Raw genomic sequence first — 15,162 nt, 5'->3', positions numbered from 1 at the left:
TTAGCAACAGGAAAGCTAAAAATGATAAAATACCTGTTGCAGGAAGTGCACATATCAAGTTTATTTCCCAAACAACAAACATTTGTTGGACATATGAAGGCATTGTGTGCAACAGAGGTCCTGGGTACTAAGAGAAATGAGACACCCTGTACTGTTTTCCCTGCATGTTTAGATCAATTTAACAGCCAGCCAGACTGCTTACATAAAGTTGGATGAGTGAGGATTTTATCTTGGTCTTTGTTGTTTAATAAGATGCCTCTGAGACACATGAATTAGGTGTAAAACCAAACAAATCAAATAAAGGCAAAATAAACTATTATCATCACGATTATCCAACAACTAAAGATTATGTATAAATGTAGTTCTGGAAATGATCATTTAAGGCCTTATTTAGATAGATCACTATAATCAACTTAAAAGTTCTCCCACACCACCCCACTGCTGCGCTCCCTTCACTGGCTTCCAGTAGCTGCACGTATCAGATTCAAAACACTGATGCTTGGCTGAGATCCTCCAGCACTGCTCGACTGGTACCACCTTCTCTCAGAATGAGAGGTAAGTACACTTCAAGGCTCTTCTCTGTTCTGGCACCGAGGTGGTGGAATGAACTTCCCCTAGATGTCCGTACAGCAGAGTCCCTGACTATCTTCAAGCGACGACTGAATACCTACCTCTTCCTGAAATACTTAAATTAGCATTTTCCAAGTTTGTAGAATTCAAGGGTTATATTTATATTAAGTTTGTAATCTTGCATACCAGTGTAGATTTATTAATTACTAGAGACTTTCAAATGATGAAAATATGAATGAATAGAGATTTTTGTTGTGCAACAAAAGATTAGATAAAGGGTGCCATAATTTTTGTCCATGCCATTTTACTATTTAACCTGTTGAATCAAAAGTAAGATTTTTTTTAAAAATTATAATGGAATAAACTTTGTTTGACAAGGGATAAATTGTGATGCCTAGATGACTGGGTCAGAGCATCTCAAAAACTGCAGCTCTTGTGGGATGTTTCTGGTCTGCAGTGGTCAGTATCTATCAAAAGTTGTCCAAGAAAGGAACAGTGGTGAACCGGCAACAAGGTCACCAGCTTCTGTAGCTGAAATTGCTGAAGAAGTTAATGCTTTTAATGGTCAGGACTGGTCAGGGCCACTGACATCTCACCTAAACATCTCTATGCTTCTACCAGTATGTCATCTGGTCCAACCAACTTTCCACTCTTCATCCTCTTAATCACTGCTCTCACTTTCTCCGTACTAATACTATCCACTTCCTGCTTCACCAACTCCACATCATCCAACCTTCTCTCTCTCTCTCTCATTTTCCTTGTTCATCAGCTGCTCAAAATACTCCCTCCATCTTCTCAACACACTCTCCTCACTAGTCAACACATTTCCATCTCCATACTTTACTGCTCTAACTTGCAGCACATCCTTCCCAGCTCGGTCCCTCTGCCTGGCCAATCGGTACAAATCCTTTTCTCCCTCCTTGGTGTTCAACCTCATACAGCTCCTCATATGCCTTTTCTTTTGCTTTCGCCACATCCCTTTTTACCTGCTGCCGCATCTCCTTGTACTCCTGCCTACTTTTCTCATCACTTTGTCAATCCCAATTCTGTTTTGCCAACCTCTTTCTCCTTATGCTCTCCTGCACTTCCTCATTCCACCACCACGTCTCTTTGTTTTCCTTTCTATTAACAGATGTCACACCATGTACCTTTCTAGCTGTCTCCCTTATCACTTCTGCAGTAGTTGCCCAATCATCCAGCACCTCTTCACCACCGAGCCCCTGTCTGACCTCTTCCCTGAATCTCACACTACAGTCTTTCTTCTTCAGTTTCCACCATCTTATTCTTCTTTCAGTCTTCACTCTCCTTCATTTTTTCTTCACCTCCAAAACCATCCTACAGACCACCATCCGATGCTATCTAGCTACACTGTCCCCTGCCAACACCTTACAGTCTCCAATCTCCTTCAGGTTGCATCTCCTACATAGTCCACCTGTGTGCACCTTCCTCCACTCTTATACGTCACCCTATGATCCCCCTTCTTCTTAAAATAAGTGTTCACCACTGCCATTTCCATCCTTTTAGCAAAGTCTACCACCATCTGCCCTTCCACATTCCTCTTCTTAATGCCATCCATACTCATCAGCTCCTCATTACCTCTGTTCCTTTCACCTACATGCCCATTGAAATCCGCCCCAATCAGCAATCTTTCATTCCTAGGTACACCTTCTACCACTTCATCTAACTCACTCCAGAATTTTTACTTCTCCTACATCTCACAACCCACTTGTGGAGCATAAGCACTGATGACATTTATCATCGCCCGTTCAACTTCCAGCTTCAAGTTCATCACCCTATCAGAAACTCTCTTCACCTCCACTACACTCTTACTGTACTCTTCCTTCAGGATCACCCCTACACCATTTCTCTTTCCATCTACACCATGATAGAACAGTTTAAACCCACCTCCAATGTTCCTGGCCTTACTCCCTCTCCCCTTTGGTTTTTTAAACACACAACATATCTACCTTTCTCCCTTTACCAGTCATAGTACCAACATTTAAAGTGCCCACCCGAACCTCCACTCCCCTATACTTCTCCTTTCCCTGCCGTCTCTGTAGATGTCTTCCTCAACAGTAACCCAATTTCCACCAGTACCCTGTTAGCTAACAATACCTGTGGCGGTCGTTGGTAACCCGGGCATCGACCGATCCGGTAAATTTTTCCAACCAATATGTCATAAATGATTTATAGCAGTCCTGCAGCACATAAAACAGGTTTCCATGGTCATGTGTGATTTATTTTGTAAAACTGTTTTTTTTTTTTTTTTTATGTACGTTAAGATCTAATTAAAACTTAATCTGCTTTAATCTCCTTGATCACTGTCAGAGTTCTGCGACCTGCAAAATTCCATTTAGCCACTGCTTATAACAAAAAAAGTCAATGGGAAGTTGGAAACGTGGAAGAAGAGTGGATACTTTTTTTTAGGAAAGGGGTGGTTTAATGTCTGGGCTCTTCCAAAAAAGTTGGGACACTGTACAAATTGTGAATAAAAAGGAATGCAATAATTTACAAATCTCATAAACTGATTCACAATAGAATATAGATAAAATATCAAATGCTAAAAGTGAGATATTTTGAAATGTCATGCCAAATATTGGCTCATTTCGGATTTTATGAGAGCTACACGTTCCAAAAAAGTTGGGACAGGTAGCAATAAGAGGCCGGAAAAGTTAAATGTACATATAAGTAACAGCTGGAGGACCAATTTGCAACTTATTAGGTTAATTGGCAACATGATTGGGTATAAAAAGCAATAAAGCAATTAGAAGCAATATCAGAAAGGAGTTTCTCAGAGAAAAATTGCAAAGAGTTTGAAGTTATCATCATCTACAGTGCATAATATCATCCAAAGATTCAGAGAAACTGGAACAATCTCTGTGCATAAGGGTCAAGTCCAGAAAACCATACTGGATGCCCGTGATCTTCGGGCCCTTAGACAGCAATGCATCACATACAGGAATGCTACTGTAATGGAAATCACAACATGGGCTCAGGAATACTTCCAGAAAACATTGTCGCTGAAAACAATCCACCGTGCCATTCGCCTTGCCGGCTAAAATTCTATAGGTCAAAAAAGAAACCATATTTAAATATGATCCCGAAGCGCAGGCGTTTTCTCTGGGCCAAGGTTTATTTAAAATGGACTGTGGCAAAGTGGAAAACTGTTCTGTGGTCAGACGAATCAAAATTTGAAGTTCTTTTTGGAAAACTGGGACGCCATGTCATCCGGACTAAAGAGGACATTGACAACCCAAGTTGTTATCAGCGCTCAGTTCAGAAGCCTGCATCTCTGATGGTATGGGGTTGCAGTGCGTGTGGCATGGGCAGCTTACACATCTGGAAAGGCACTATCAATGCTGAAAGGTATATCCAAGTTCTAGAACAACATATGCTCCCATCCAGACGTCGTCTCTTTCAGGGAAGACCTTGCATTTTCCAACATGACAATGCCAGACCACATACTGTATCAACATCATGGCTGCGTAGAAGAAGGATCCGGGTACTGAAATGGCCAGCCTGCAGTCCAGATCTTTCACCCATAGAAAACATTTGGCGCATCATAAAGAGGAAGATGCGACAAAGAAGACCTAAGACAGTTGAGCAACTAGAAGCCTGTATTAGACAAGAATGGGACAACATTCCTATTCCTAAACTTTAGCAACTTGTCTCCTCAGTCCCCAGACGTTTGCAGACTGTTATAAAAAGAAGAGGGGATGCCACACAGTGGTAAACATGGCCTTGTCACAACTTTTTTGAGATGTGTTGATGCCATGAAATTTAAAATCAACTTATTTTTCCCTTAAAATCATACATTTTCTCAGTTTAAACATTTGATATGTCATCAATGTTGTATTCTGAATAAAATATTGAAATTTTAAACTTCCACATTATTGCATTCTGTTTTTATTCACAATTTGTACAGTGTCCCAACTTTTTTGGAATCGGGTTTGTAGAAGAAAATGCAGAATTGAAATGTTAATTCTAAGTAAATTGCTCTCAGTTACAAGGGCCTTACATAACAACTTATTATTTAAAAAATTTTTATTGTGTGCATTTACGATTATTCAACGCAGGCTTTAAAAAAAAATAAAGCCCCATTTGTTCACTGTGGTTCAATCATTTGTTGTGATAGTGTTCCAACATTTCAGCAAAACCCAGGCAAGCATTCTTTATACTACAATCATTTATTACAGAATAAATCAAAATGTAAAAAAACACCCTTTCTATAAATTAAAAAAAATCTATTAATATATAAATATTATTTTTAATTAAATTGGCTCATTACAGTTTCGTTTCATATATCTTACAAATATCATTTAGCTTTTTCCACTCAGAACTGACAGAGAAACAGTACTGATCAAGATGCTCTACAGGCATTTTGAAATTCATGCAAAAAAAGACAGCCAGTTCTAATTTATTGCTTCTTTATGAAGTTTGATGCATGTGCATGCAGCCCACATTTATTATTCAGACATATAACACACCAGACTTTTATGTCTCACACATACACACACTTCACTCTGCACACTAGAACATTAGGTAGATTTAAATGTCATCCTGCTGTATTCCAGTGTTGCACACAAGTTTGGAAGCCAGACCTCCAAATTTATTGTCCTTTGTCTCTGGCTGTATATTAGCAGTGCTGTTCTTACCTGGAAAACACAGAACACTTACTGTAGAGCACTTGAATTACATTGGACTGTAATGGATTTTTGCTATTCTTTAATAAACATACCTGAGCTTTTACCCATAGAGATAATGACACTGTCCATTTTTATTTTTGGTCTCTTTCTAGCAATCAGAAACACTCCTGTAAATGCTAATAAACACCTATTAATTATCAAGAAAAACATCCATAGTCAGCACAGGAAAATCTTGTTCTCTATACAATGTGCAAAGTATTCACCTGCAACTTTTAATTCAATGCTTACCCAATCACAAACATGAGGATGTATATAATTGATAAACCGTAAAACTCTTCATAAAATAAAATACCTAAAAAGAAACATATTATATATCAGTTTTGTTTTACTCTTAAATAACAATTAAATAACCAAAACATTTAAATACAATTGTCATGAACACAATGACGAATATACACAAAGAAAATTACCAAAGGAGAATGAAGAATTAGCCACAATGTGAATCTAAAGATGTTTTTAAAGATAGAATATAGATGATTGACATGTCTGGTGTCATAGTTCATTAAAGTGTTCCAAATGATTTCAGATCAGTTTCTTTGTGCATATATAAACACAATAATTGGCCAGTTGAACTAAAATAATTGAGTTTCAAACAGATGCAGTGGTAAAGGAACTGTGTTCTGAACAACAAGTGGTCTGAATGCTCATATATTTCAAGAGAAAATGTCAAGGAATGCCTGGAACTGAGCCACATGTATTGTAAACATGTATTGTATTGTAAAGGTTATTTGCAACTAGCAACTTTTCAGGTCCATTTAAAGTATTGACTATGATTTCAGTGAATATATAAATAATGTTTCAGGAATTGTTCATTCAGTGTTTTCTGTTTTTCTAGTTTGAGGATATCTGGCCAATTACACTATACTACAAAAGTTTATACTTACACTTTATACTATTCAATGCTAGTGACTGCTTTGTACTTTATAAGAAACATACTGAACTCAATATAAGTTTGTTGGCATAAAGATTTGATTAAGTGATTTGATTATGTTCTATACCATATTATACTCTTGTACAAAATCATGTTGATTAATTCAAAATAAAAAATATAATTTGTGATACCTGCTATTACAGCACTGGCTGTGAAAAAAACAAAATTAATAGGAACAATTTCTGTGGCATCAAACATCTTCATTGCTTCATTAAGAAATCTGTCAAGAAGAGGAAAATAATTGATTATTACAGTCACAATTTCAAACATATTTCCAGAATTTTGCCGGTCTAATAATTTATTCATATGACTAAGCCAATACATTTGTGGCTATAATTTAGTATATAAAAGAACTGAAAATATTCTTGCATGCTCACTTAATCTGGAAGACACATGAGACTATCATGATGATAAACATGATGTAGAAGATGGGGTAAGTGAGCTGTAAATGGCTCCCCCGGACTGTCTCTGTGATCATTCCAGACACAGCTTTTACAGAAATCACAGTCACAGAAGCTGAAATACACACATTTTTCCAAAATTCTGTTTTTAAATCAATGTTGGACCCCAATTGTTTATTGACTATATGAGATGTGCATACTCTTACCCAGCAAAGCCACCAGAAGCATGAGAACAACAATGTGTTTTAAGTTCCTGCATTTGTACAGGTAGAGCAGGATACAAAACAGAACCACTTCAGAAAACTAGAGGAGAGATTAACAAATACAATTTACTAGAAAACACTGTAGTAACAGTAGTAACAAATTGTCAATATGTACATGGCTATAACATCATAGTCTTACTGTCACGTCACATATAATAACTACAAAAAAACATACCCGTTTTCAATGTTTGTCAAAATTAACAATGCAATAACTGTGCTTACGTTTCTAAAACTAACAGATTGTTGTGATATTTGAAACCAGTTAAAGAGACATACAAAGTAGACGAGGAACTGCACACTGATGAGGCAGCGCTCCACCATGTTGGCTGTGACATGGGGGGCAGAGTGTGGGGCAAAGGTCACCAGCAGGTATGTACCAGTTAGAGCAAGAACACCCCCTATGGACAAGACAAATACACTGGACATATGGACCACTGTAGAGTCACTTTTTTGAAGCCCTGAAATTTGTTTCATGTCACAATTTTTTTATGTAGAATTGCTTACAAATAATATCTCCCTTAAATTATTATTGAATCATGATATAAGATCTTACCAAGTAGATCAGAGGCTCGTAACATCTCTTTCAGGAAAACCACTGAGATTACAGCACTGGCTTTTAAAACAGACAAAGAAACAGAGAGAGAAAAACTACACTTTGATTGTTAATTTGAGAGTATATACTCCCTGTGTGTTACAGCACTAATCTGGTAGAGTGGCAGCAGCAGTGTTCAAAGTGGATTGTTTATCCCTTACAGTGACGCTATTATTTATCTGAGATAATTTATTTTTATTTTTATTTTTGGGCTGCCACTCTTGGGCCCTTGAGCAAGGCCCTTAACCCTCTATGCTCCGGGGGTCCCTTACGAGGGAAATATCAAGGTCCGTGACGTCGGAGTGATGTGGGGCCGCCTTCCCGTGGGCTCACCACCTGCAGGAGGGACCGTAAGGGACGGTGCTGTGAGGATTGGGCAGCAGTCGAAGGCGACGGCCTGCTTAGACTGCTGCCCCCGCGACCCGAATTACGGATAAGCGGGAGAAAATGAATGAATGAATGAATGAATTTATTTTTGTATTTTTCTTTGCCCATCTTTGCCTCTATTTTGCCTCAATACTGGTATTGTTGATTTTATGAAGAGCACAGCTGTAATTTAGCATCTTAATATACCGAAGACCTTGGCTCTGCTTTTTGTGTGCTTTCAAGGGAATTTTTGTCTTTTTTTGTCAATTTTAACAAACCTATCTTGCTTTTAGCTAACAGTAAAGTTTTATTAAACTCTTGTGTCCCAATACTTTCATCCCTATACACACACAATTTCTTTTTCTTGCATTTGGTCATTGGTAGGTAGAGCACTATATAAATAACATTTAAAGGAATTAACTTGAATCTCACAAAATCAGTGTGAGAAAGGAGGAGTAAAATAATCAAATTTGTCATATGTGCTAGTGGGCCAACACTTCTGCTGGCATTTCAGTGCTATTTGCTGAGAGAAGCATCAGGGCTTACCAACGACAGACACACTACCAAGAGGAGCAATCAGGGAAGCTGGTGCAAATCCATATGCAGCAAAGTTACCAAGTTCACCAAGCCCCATGAGTAGAATCCCATACCACCACAGAGGACTGGTGTAATATGGCTTGGTGCCTTGCTCCGATTGGCGTGTGTGGGTGTATTTCTATAGAAAGAGAAGCAGTAAGTAGCAGTCAGATACTAGCAGTTATCTGCTAGAATCTTTTCACATTAGATACACTGACCTGAATGTTCAATGAAATACTGATGAGGAGATTGCCACATATTGCGATGATAATCCCTAGAACAAATATCTAAAAATACACAACACATGCATTAATTACATTGACCCTGTATTCACAGAAGCGGATGAAATAGCAATTCAAGGATTAGCAGAAAAACTAAGCACTATGTTCAGCCCAGGCAAGTAAAAGATACAAATTAGTATGTTTAGGATTGTGGCCATTATTCCCTTAGGCAAGCTATAGTAAAAAAATTGTACACTCAAAAAAAAAAATTTGTATGCAGTTGCATATAAAGCTTTAATGTAAGAAAAAAACAGGCAGGCAGACAATAAACCAGGAAACCTGAATGTTCATAAATAAACCAGGAAACCTAAAAGTCCATCAATAAACCAGGAAACCTAAAAGTCCATAAACAAACACACAAATGCTTATGTTAGTTACAGAACACTGTAGAACAATGACCAGAGCATCATATACCCTCAGTTGGTTTGCCTGCAGCCCATAGTGCATCCTGCTGCAATCTCTTAATCACAGGTAAGCGACACACACATACCTGGCCAGCCACATGATATAAAAGAAGTGGTTTATTAGACCAGACTACCTTCTGCTATTGCTTCATGACCAGTTCTAATGCTCACATGCCCATTGTAGGTGCTCTAGAGGTGCTCAGGTGTCAGTATATGCACTTTAACCAATCTGACAAGCCATGGGTGCCCAAGGCTAGCCACCACTTACAGTAACTGGTGGGGCTTGTACTATTTTTGGTAGTCATTAAATAATGCATACTAGGAACACCCCACAAAGACCTGCTGTTTTAGAGATACTGTGGCCCAATGAAATAGGCATTAGAATTTACAGAACACAGAACATATATTTTAGAAATATGGTGTAATCTGTGGAAAATGGAGTTTGTCATGAATTCCTGCATTTGCATACTATGTGCACACTAACTAGAAATTAGATTTTTTTTTTACTTTGCAGCCCTATTGCATTAGTATGACTTCAGAATTATATACAGATACAGCAGAGATTTCGCTGGAGTCAATAGAACTTAATCTTGCATGGCTCTGCAAATCCAAATAGTTTTGGATCTACTGGATCCAGTTGATTGTTCTATACCATTATAATGAATTTAACAGCTTAGTAAAAAGAAAAACAGAGGAGAAGGTATACAGTCGATGGAAGCCACTAGAAAAGTTTGCAGGATAACAATGTAATAAAAATATTTGTAAAAGCCTAACACTAGCCAAGACAACTGTAGATTCACCCCTGCTTTGAGATTGAATACACGGAATACAGTGGTGACCAATAAGGGAAATAATACATATAAGGAGCCTGTTAGTTCTGTCTGATGGTTTAACCACTAACATTGTCTGTACACTGCTACAAACAATTAATTAAATACACAGAGCCTATGACAGAATAAAAAACACCAAAGATAAGAATGCCAGAGTTTTGTGTTTTTAAATACATTTCTTGTGGTGGAGAAGAAGACAAAGAAGAAGAAGATAGACATGAGAAGTGAATGAAAGAAAGGAAACATGCTTAAAATGACAGCAAAGACGTAATCATGCCAACTCTCCAACCCACATCATGTCTGCAGAAAAAGGTCACTCTAGTCACAACACCCTCAGTTCAATAGCCAGAGTCAAAAGAGCAACAAAATCTCCACCAAATGCAGCCAAATGACACAGACTGATTGACGGATAACATTTCAAAAGATGAGACAACATAACACAAGTCCTAACTCTGACCTTTACTTTACTTTGCCTTTAAACAAAATTGGCAGTCTGCTAATAGAGCTCCAGCTAAACCGAGGCCTGTTAATTATAAGAAAAGAGGAAATACTACAAAAACATTCTAAAGACATAATTAAGTGGACAAAAAGTAATTACTGTCTAGCATAATCTCAATATTTGTCTTGTATATCTTGACATTATTTAAACAACAGACAACACTATTAAAAAGTAGTTCCACAAATACTTAGATAACGGAAAATTACATAAACGAGAAAGTCATAGTTAAAATAAATGTACTTTCATAAAGATATCTTCCAAAACTTGATCATGAGTACACTGAATGTGGTAGATTGTGTTTTTGGGTTAGTACTGTTGGTGGTTATGTTAGTTAAATGAGAGATTAATGGGAAAATGTTTTAGTCCAGTTAATGAAAGTCTTTATTTGATGCATTTCAGAGACTATAGTTTGGCTATATTTAATTTCAGTCTAAGAGGACGCTTTAAATTTAGTTTAAATTTAGTATGGGCCTGTAAAATACATTTGTCTGTAATTAGTAAATCAATTTTTTCATCAGATTAGATGGTCTGAGTTTTGATTAGGTTTGTAGAATGTAAGCTAAATTTTGACTGTTACTAGACACAGCTGTTTGATTGGTAGTTTAAATTGTGACTCTCGTTTACCTCCATGTTGAATATTCAGGTGTAGGTCCCAAGATGCATAAGAAGAAAATGAATCTTTGTCTATGAAAAGATGTTAAACTACACAGCACACAATCAATCAGAAAACTAATCACACTGATGTTCATACTAAATTCAAGTTATTGTAATTGTATTAAAATTACAAAACTACCTTAGCTGATTCTTTGCACCAGGATGCATACGGTTTTGCTGCTGTGACTGTTCTAGCTGTCCTCAACAGAGTGAAATGCATGCATGTACAAACTGAGTCTTTGTGCATGAATGGACAATAGAGATCTGTGCCTCTGCAGGACTTGAGGTTAAGGAACGAGGGGAGAAGGGGGGGTTATGTGGTAGGCTGAAGCTTGTGGATGGGGGGTTGGCCATTAACTTCCATGACACTGGAGCTATTATTTCAGTGCTTCATCCTGTGCCTACCACTATGCTTACAGTGTGTATGTGGGTGTGTGGGTGTGTGTGTATGTACATGTGTATGTACATTCAGAAGCAAGCTAGAATGCAAGAAACAAAAATACACTTTTTACAATCCGTACAAACCAATTCTGAATAGTACAGTTTCACAATATTACCAACTTGCAAGTTCAGTAATTTATTTTACAATGTTTTTATTATTATTATTATTATTATTATTATTATTATTATTATTATTATTATTATTAATAATAATGGTTGTTGTTGTTGTTGTTGTTGTTATTATTATTATTATTATTATTATTATTATTATTATTATTATTAGTAGTAGTAGTAGTAGTAGTAGTAGTAGTAGCAGTGGAAGTAGTATTCTACTTGTTTTTATGATAAAAATGAGAATTTCAAATAAATAATAAATAACAAATAAACACCAAGAATAATTATGTTTATGTAAGTAATGCTATAAATAAAATGTGATTGCGTGTGCTGATATTGGGGAAAAAATTTTTATTAAATAAATGACAGAATTCTGTGACGTGACCCCATACAAAATGTAATTAATTTGACCAAAGATCATTGGTTTATGGTAAAGTCGGTTGAACCATGGCTTTATATTATTATTATGATTTATATTTAGTAAAAAAAATATACGCAATACAATTCATTACATGATGGATGATTGTCTTAAAGCAGCTGAACAGAATGTAAGAATTATAAAACACATCACTTATATTTAAATGTATGTTTTTATCCTTGATGATAGATACAACATAACTCCTCCATGACAGATCTTTTAAATGTTTAATAATTGAGAAACAGAACATGTAGAATGTTTGAGTTTATGTTTGTCTGTTGTGAGGCCTAGGATTCATGCTTCAAATGACTGTGTCTCCTGCAGATGTGTTGCTACAGATGGGGTGTTATATCCTGTTATCTTGTTGGGTACAGAGAGTATTGAGTGTTCCCTGTGGGAATTCCCTGTCACAGCCACTTTCTGGCAAGAGGTTTCAGTTTGGTGGGGCAGGAGATACAATGTCTCTCCAGATCGGGACCTTGAACTGTATGGCAAGGTCCACAAGGGCTTGCCACACTGTGGACTACCATCCCTGTAACTACAATATATTAGGTGCTGTGTTGTTTGTGCCTTTGTTAATAAAGCACCAAACTAAATCTACAGGCAATATTTCAAACCTTATTGAATAAACAGGCAAGGGTGGAAAGGCCAGGTAATGGAAGAAAAGTTTGAGAAAGAATAGATTTTAAGGCCTTCAATAAAAGTTTGAAGGCTTGGATTCACAACATGTCTATCTCTGATTTATCTTTACATGAATATAAACTTTCTGTGCTTAATTGTTTTCTCTGGTTAAGACTACTTATGATTGTTATGCTTTACTGGTTCGAAACTGTGGTTAATATGATTTAAGAATAGAGGTATGATAAAGAGGCATATATTTAGTCCTGCTTGTTTGGGTCTAAATAGCCTAATCTGCAAAGATCTGTTGTCACCTTGTATTTTCGATCCCCTGCCTAAAAGTTTCTTCAAGCGGATTATTCCAGAAGTAATTTAACCTATTCCAAAAATAATAAACTCTTCCATCAGCACTGGTTATTTACCTAAATCCATCAAACTGGCAGTTATCAACCCCCAATTAAGAAACCTGACCTTGACACTTGTCAGATGTCCAACTATAGGCCAATATCAAACATCCCCTTTATCTCCAAGATTCTAGAAAAGTTTGTAGCACACAGTTATTCTCACCTATATTTAGGAATACATTTATGATATTTATCAGTCAGGATTTAGGCCTCATCATAGCACAGAGAAAGCGTTAGTTAAAGTGGTAAATTACCTTTTTATTGGCAGCTTTTGACACCATTGATCATACTATCCTCCTTGCTAGACTAAGGAATGTTGTTGGAATAAAGGGAACAGCTCTTTCCTGGCTTAGCTCTTATTTGACTGATCAGTTTCTTGGTGTAAATGGTGAGTTCTCCACACTCTCTGAGATAAAGTTTGGTGTTCTGCAAGGATCCGTCTTAGGCCCACTGCTTTTCTCTTATATATATCTTATATATCTTATTTATGCTGCCTCTGGGTTAAATTATACATAAACATGGTATTCGCCTCCATTGCTATGCTGATGATACACAGTTGTTTATTTCAAAATGCTGAGGACTGTGTAAATTACATTAGACAGGTGATGCTTGATAACTTCCTTCTGCGTAATTCGGATAAGACGGAAGTACTTTTCTATGACCACATTCAGCTGGAAGTAAACTTTCCGATTACGTAGCATCTCTAAATAGTTTCTCTCTCGGTGTGTACAGCAGTCAAAAACCTAGGTGTGATCATTGAACCTAGTCTTTCCATTGAGGCTCATGTGTATAATATTACCAAAATCGCCTTATTTCACCTTAAAAATATTGATAAAATTTGAAATATGATGTCATTTAAGGATGCAGAAAAACTAGTTCATGCTTTAGTTACATATAGATTAACTTCTGTAATGCTTTACTGTCTGGGTGTTCGAGTAAGTGCATAAATAAGCTTCAGTTAGTTCAGAATGCAGCAGCAAGTGTTCTTACTATGAAATATGACCACATCACCCTTGTTTCAAGTCTACACTTGTTTCCCATTAAATCTCGCATTGATTATAAAATACTGCTACTGATGTATAAAGCACTTAACGGTCTTGTGCCGCAGTATCTGAGTGAACCAATGTACCAGTGTACCAATATGATCAGCCATGTATACAAAGCTGCAGCCTATTTGTTGGTATCTCAAATAATGAAGACTACAGCAGTGGGTAGATCTTTCTCTTATAAAGCCCCACAGTTATGGAACAGCCTTCCAATCAGTGTTCGGGACTTAGACAGTCTCAGTGTTCCAGTCGAGGCTAAAAGCATATTTATTTAGTCGTCTTTTACCAGTAGGTCTTTTCTTAGGTAAAGGAGCAGATCTGGAAGGATCATGGATATATAGTGTTCGGTGAACTGGGATATTTGTATGATGTCCTCCCCTCACTCTCACATGTTCACTCAGGTTTGTTCACGGTGGTGTAGTGGGCTGTCTCTTATCCCAGAGATCACTCATGGTTGTGTTACCTTCTGAATCTCCATTTTAGTTATGCTGCCATAGTGAGTCTTGCCAGAGTCCCCAACTGCACAGTGTCCCTAACTTTCATACAACAATAAGTATACTTAATAATCCATATCCTTCTCTCTCGTCTCTCTCCCTTCTCTCTCTCTCTCTCTCTCTCTCTCTCTCTCTCTCTCTCTCTCTCTCTCTCTCTCTCTCTCTCTCTCTCTTTCTCTTTCTAAGTCCAGGTAAACATGCTCCTGAGGTTTCAGTGACCACTGTTCCTGGCCCTCTCCTCTCCTTGGATCTGCCCAATTCTACCCAGCCTGCCTCTGGATGATGTTCTCTTTGAAGGGAGGCCACTCTGTGCAACTGGGGAACACCCTAGGAAACCATGAAATTATTGAATAAGAACAGGAACTCTGAGGATTTGGATTTGAACTGTAGTTAATGTCAACAGTCTGCTACACTGACTCAGGACTTCTGATCACCATCACTGCACACCTCAACATCGTTTATCTTTTAAAAATGGACATTCAGTGTGACCCAGATGAGGATGGATCCCTCTTGAGTCTGGTTCCTCTCAAGGTTTCTTCCTTATGCCATCTAGG

At 37.3% G+C, this 15,162-nt stretch overlaps 1 protein-coding gene across 1 annotated transcript; it reads right to left on the bottom strand.

The window, feature by feature from the left end:
• Positions 1-4,741: 4,741 nt before the first annotated feature.
• Positions 4,742-11,299, bottom strand: nipal2 (NIPA like domain containing 2). Its single transcript, XM_083530011.1, has 11 exons — positions 11,213-11,299; positions 8,624-8,692; positions 8,376-8,544; positions 7,425-7,484; positions 7,148-7,269; positions 6,815-6,911; positions 6,585-6,723; positions 6,339-6,427; positions 5,505-5,568; positions 5,309-5,403; positions 4,742-5,225 (listed from the first exon to the last, which is right to left on the bottom strand). The coding sequence occupies exons 1-11, from the start codon at positions 11,291-11,293 to the stop codon at positions 5,119-5,121; spliced, it is 1,092 nt and encodes a 363-aa protein (XP_083386137.1). The 5' UTR covers positions 11,294-11,299; the 3' UTR covers positions 4,742-5,118.
• Positions 11,300-15,162: the final 3,863 nt, after the last annotated feature.

The sequence above is a fragment of the Silurus aristotelis genome, assembly GCF_946808225.1.
Source record: "Silurus aristotelis genome assembly, chromosome: 25".
Taxonomy (NCBI): domain Eukaryota; kingdom Metazoa; phylum Chordata; class Actinopteri; order Siluriformes; family Siluridae; genus Silurus; species Silurus aristotelis.
This window is presented reverse-complemented; position numbering and strand designations above follow the sequence as displayed.

Bases quoted from the DNA above. Each gene is read 5' to 3' on its own strand.
- nipal2 (XM_083530011.1), bottom strand. From the start codon at position 11,293: ATGCATTTCACTCTGTTGAGGACAGCTAGAACAGTCACAGCAGCAAAA. The intron at 7,485-8,375 runs GTAAGCCCTGAT...CTGTTTTAAAAG, and splicing joins TGGTAGTGTGTCTGTCGTTG to CCAGTGCTGTAATCTCAGTG. The intron at 6,912-7,147 runs GTATGTCTCTTT...TCTCTCCTCTAG, and splicing joins TGCAGTTCCTCGTCTACTTT to TTTTCTGAAGTGGTTCTGTT.